The sequence below is a fragment of the Gymnoscopelus braueri genome (assembly GCF_963280865.1).
Source record: "Gymnoscopelus braueri genome assembly, chromosome: 5".
In the NCBI taxonomy this organism is placed as follows: Eukaryota; Metazoa; Chordata; class Actinopteri; order Myctophiformes; family Myctophidae; genus Gymnoscopelus; species Gymnoscopelus braueri.
In genome coordinates this window covers 5,766,611-5,772,282 of record NC_137606.1, presented here as the reverse complement: position 1 = coordinate 5,772,282, position 5,672 = coordinate 5,766,611, and the positions used below count along the sequence as shown (strand labels likewise).

The following is a 5,672-nucleotide window of genomic DNA, read 5'->3' as shown; positions in this document are numbered from 1 at the left end:
TGATGTTGAGTGAGCCGGTGTCAGAGGATGGCAGAAGATCATTTGTCACATTGATGAAACAGTCTCTGTGCTGTGTTTGGAGCGGAAACTGGATTGAAAACGTTCAAAATGTTCATGTTCGTTCATTTGTTTTCAGATACTAGATGTGTTGGAGATGGGCCGTCAGGGGAATTCAGGGTCAAGATGAGGTTTGTTGACACCGGCGAGCTTTATGGAAATGGGAGGAGGAGAGGGAGGACTTTCTGTGATGAGTGGGGAGAGAACAGGGAGGCAGGCCTTGAGTAGTATCACACATAACCCTTGTAAACCTTGATACATGCACACCAGTGTTTTTCAACCCAATACAGTCCAATGCCTCCTATCCAATATCCATGTCCCTTACTGCTGTGTGTGTGTGTGTGTGTGTGTGTGTGTGTGTGTGTGTGTGTGTGTGTGTGTGTGTGTGTGTGTGTGTGTGTGTGTGTGTGTGTGTGTGTGTGTGTGTGTGTGTGCGTGCGTGCGTGCGTGCGTGCGTGCGTGCGTGCGTGCATGCGTGCGTGTGAGAGAGAGGGGGGGGGGGGCATCATGACGTGTAATGTTTCAATGGCAGATTTGTTTGAGCAATATGTTTTCGCGATCAGAAATACTTTGTAACTTGTTGCTTGCAATTCAACAAGTTGAATCTCGTGAGACTCAATCAGCGAGGGGTAATTCAGATCGCTGTGATTCTTCTCTGCTATGTCCTAAAACGGTTCCATCTCATCGCTTAATTAACTTTGATCTGAACAGGGCTCAAAATTTATGATTTCTTAAATGCCTTGATTTATTCATTTGTGATGTGCCTAAAAGATACACAAAACATATGTCCAAGTTTCTTTTTAGATTGAGTTGTAATACAAATGTTTACAGAAAGGTAAAAAAAAAACAAAAAAAAAACACCAACCTCTAAATTCTTCCAAGACAGTAAATGTCAATTACCGGGATCATCCGCATGTCTCTTAATCAGTCCTCAGATCTGTTTAATCCATTTTTAATTACTCTGTCAAAACACAATTCACCCATTTTCAACCATCTTCATTAATGGGCCCTCACTAATGTTCAATATAATGATGCCACCTTTTCCATCCACTTGCTCTGTCTCTCAGAGGTGGGCAGTGGACAGTTCAGAAACCTGGCTAGTACTACCAATGACATCATCGATGGGGATTCCAAGTTAATAGAAACTACACTATTTCTATTCTGGAAGGTTAGCATGCTAAATAGAATTAAGCCATTGGTCTCGCATCCAAAAACTAATAATAATAATTGACTCCAATGTGGAATTCGGAATTCATGTGGCCAGCCTGAGACGTCAGTGGTCAATGACAGTATCTGTGACATATGAGTCGATATGTGAAATATCCCATAAATTATAAAACTAAAATTACGTGCAACCTTTTTTGTGGAAGTAGGCTACTTCTGTGGCCTACTGGCAGAGTGCGCAATACATTTAGTAAGCGTTGATTATTAGTCCAGCATACAAGCACACATGCACATGTCTCTCTTACTTATTTCTTTTACAGGTTAAACCATTTATTTTCTCTTTTTCTAGGGGAGGTCTTCGTATGAGCCCAATAGGGTTTCTTACCTCTCCTGCACATTTTGAAAACTTTTGTAATTTATATTTGTCTGCATATTTCGTTGTGTGTGAAAATAACAAACAAACAAACAAACAAACAAACAAACAAACAAACAAACAAACACACACACACACACACACACACACACACACACACACACACACACACACACACACACACACACACACACACACACACACACACACACACACACACACTGATGGAGGGAGTGTGTTTTCTGACATCTCCTGTGTGATCCAATGACACGGTTTCACACAGACTCCTTCCTGGACTGTGTAAAGGGGAACACTTCTCGAGTCATTCGCGTCAAAAAGCAGGGCATCTCCTTCTTCCCCTGCAGAACGCCACGTTTCACCTGGAAGGTATAGGCCACTCTGTGGGAGAGGCGGGTTAGCAAATGAGTCAGCTCCAGACCGTGGCTGTCCTCGTCTTCTATTAAGTCACAGAGAGTTTGAAGGAAGACAGCTCCTGCAGGGTGCATGAAGGCACCGTACCCTGATGGAGGGATTGACAATAGCGTCATGAAGCACATGGTTCTCAACATTTTCTTTTGAACCTCTGACCACTAGTATATTTAACATAAATCTTCCCACCCCACAACAATTTTATTTAAATGATAAGATCACATTTGCCATGAACTATCATAAAGTCAGATTTTCTGTGTTGCATGCAACAAAGTATATAAATCCCTTAACAGTCAATATTTAATTTCAAGCTTTTCCAACACTAAAATGTTCTTACATTTTACAGGCATTAAATATTATTTAAACATCCTTGATACATCTAACAATTTTAAAACATTTTTAAATATTTTCTCATGGACTACCTGTAATTATCTCTGATGAGATATAGCAGATATCACGAGACTTGCTCTGAAGTAATAATGGTCAGTGTTCAAGCCAACGTGAGCGTACCTGGCGTAGTTGCATAGATGACAGCTGTATCCACGGGAACTGACAGATACTGTGAGATGCTGTCCTCCATGACATCACTTCCTGTTGCATCCACTTCCACCCCGTCATCCAACTGTGCTCCCCGACACGCCTAAGAAGACAGCAGAGAATAGCTTAAGATGGTTAAACTGATTTTGATGCTGTAACAGGGGCACAGCCATGGGTGGGCCTGGGTGGGCCGTGGCCCACCCACATAGAAAGCTGGCCCACCAAATCGATTTTGCAACAAAAAAAAGAATGTTTGGAATTTTTTATTTTTTTATAATATTCTTTTTGATAAAAAAATCAGTAAAATCAGGCAAAAATATGAATTAAATAACATAACCTTAACCTAACCCTGACCCTAAAACCAAAATAAAGTTAAAACAAAACGCCCATAAACGCCCAAAATCCGCCCAATAACCACACATTTTCTCGTGAGTACGTGCCCACCCGCTCCTGCCTAGGCCCAGCCTATACTAGCGTTTAGTTTGTGTGAGGATGATTAACTTAAATGTTGACCTGTATGAAGAACAGTTTGGTCTTTCCCTCCATGTGTACGTTGGAGAAACAGGTGAATATCTGGGACAGCCTGACAGGGGTTCCGTCTGCTCCGAACACACAGCCCTCCTCTCCATGGGAGGACAACACCACCAGGATGCAGTCCTTCACTGGCTGTCTGCTCACTGCAGCAAATTCCAACCATCATACAAGTTATGTGCTCGTAATGTATAACCCTCAATTATGCGTTGCTCCTTTGTTAGTCACCTGTCAGCAACGTAAGGCATGCAAGCATTATGACCCCCCCCCCCCCCACACACACACACACACACAGAGTCACCATACAGACGGTATCTAGAAGGTTGGTGAGAAAGACTTGTTTATTTCCATACCCACACACTTCAGCAATATAAGGCATGCAAGCATTATGACCCTCGGCCCCCCAACACGCATATATACACACACGCACGCACGCACGCACGCTCACTCGCTCATGCACACAAGCTCACGCACACACGCACACGCACACACATGCACGCGCACGCACGCACGCACGCACGCACGCACGCACGCACGCACGCACGCACGCACGCACGCACGCACGCACGCACGCACGCACACACACACACACACACACACACACACACACACACACACACACACACACACACACACACACACACACACACACACACACAATACACAAGCTGTGTCTGTTGGAGAGAAATTCTTGTTTATTCCCCTGTGTTTGTGTTTCCAGGGCACACAGATTAATATGTCACTCTGGACATGCGGTAGCATGTTAATGTCACTGGATTTTATCTATAAAAGATTAAGTGTACTTTCGGATTAATGCGCTTGTTCTCTGACCCCTAATCACTGAAAGCAATTGCGTAACCTGCCTTTTAAGTTTGATAGCAAAGATAAAGAACTATATTAATTGACACGATACCGTAGTGTAATAAATGGAATTTAAGCGGCCACTTACTGGATTAAAACCTGATGAAGAAATGCCTGAACGGAGACTTGGCTACAGGCTTATGCAACTCAGAGATGACTCTACGTTATATAACTCAATATTGTTAAAAAGCATGCCTGAAATATCTTGGGTGGAGAAATAGCATAGAACTTGTTCTCATAGTGCTCATATGAAAAGCAAAGACGGTAAGAGTCACAGTGTACAAATGGAACCAAATGGACCCTTACAGGTCTGTAACTCTGAGTGTGTACAAATGGAACCAAATGGACCCTTACAGGTCTGTAACTCTGAGAGTGTACAATTGAACCAAATGGACCCGGGTCCATTTGGTTCCATTTGTACACTCTCAGAATTATGGGGGCAGTGGTGGAAAGTAGCTAAGAACATTTAGTTAAGTACTGTACTTAAGTAAGATTTTGAGGTATTTGTACTTTACTTGAGTATTTACAATTTCCAATACTTCTACTTCTATTCCACTACATCTCAGAGGCAAATATTGTACTTTTACAATTATTTGAAAACTTTAGTTACTAGTTAATTTGTAGATATAAATTATTATATTATAAAACATACATTAACCACTTCAGCCCTATTTTATACCTAGGCTATTTGAAGATAGCCGATGTACAAGCTCACAACGCATTGTGAGCTTGTAGATCTGCTATTTTCAAATATTTTAGTACTTTTACTTTTTGTACTTTAAGTATATATACTACTTATACTTTTGTACTTTTACTCAAGTAATTTTTTTAATTCTGGACTTTTGCTTGTAACAGAGTATTTCTATATTGCAGTATTGATACTTTTACTTAAGGAAAGAATTTGAGTACTTATTCCACCACTGTATGGGGGAATTTTGAGAACCATTGAAAACCATTGACATAATTACTGTTTAGCTTGCACGTACAGTACTTATATATTACCTTCCTTAAATAGTGAGTAGATTTCTTCACTGCTGAGATCGTTGTGTATGTCCACCTTGAAGCCAAGTTTGCTGAGCGTACGGTGCAGTCTCTTGGCGTCTCTGGCAGCCCCATTTCGTTTACTCAGATTTACTCCATGGTCAAAATGTGTCACGGAAACCAGAACTGCTCTATTACGCTCAGCTAAATGATCCATGAAAGACTACAGAAGCAAATGAGATATTAAGTTGTCTATTATCGTGTCCGTCCGTGTAGCTGGATCTTGCATTTGGCAACCCAATTTGTTCTTTGGATAAATGCAAGAGCTAAGTAATAAAACCCTAACCCTTACAGAAAGACAAGTAGACAGGGATTATCTCAACTACAACCTACAGTATGCCTAAACGTATCTGCAGAACATTGAAGAGTGTGTGTCTGTTATGTGTGCGTGTGAATATTCTGCCACTCCCATATACCTCACACTAACATGGAGGTCACACCCTCTTTCTCTCATTAAATAAAGGACAATCAAGATGGTACGATACTCAGTGGTGGAAAAAGTACTGAATTTTTTTACTTACAAGTAAAAGTAGCAATACCACATTATAAAAAATACTCTGTTACAAGTAAAAGGCCTGTGTTCAAAATGTTACTTGAGTATAAGTACAGAAGTATTGGCATCAAAATATACTTAAAGTACCAAAAGTAAAAGTACTAAAATGTTTGAAAATAGCAGATC

The 5,672-nt window shown here is 41.1% G+C and overlaps 1 protein-coding gene across 1 annotated transcript; it reads right to left on the bottom strand.

The window, feature by feature from the left end:
* Positions 1-554: 554 nt before the first annotated feature.
* LOC308085618 (caspase-3-like) lies at positions 555-5,357 on the bottom strand. Its single transcript, XM_080428833.1, has 4 exons — positions 4,955-5,357; positions 3,074-3,237; positions 2,534-2,663; positions 555-2,114 (listed from the first exon to the last, which is right to left on the bottom strand). Exons 1-4 carry the CDS (start codon positions 5,148-5,150, stop codon positions 1,870-1,872), a joined length of 735 nt encoding a protein of 244 aa, XP_080284959.1. The 5' UTR covers positions 5,151-5,357; the 3' UTR covers positions 555-1,869.
* Between the last annotated feature and the right edge of the window lie 315 nt (positions 5,358-5,672).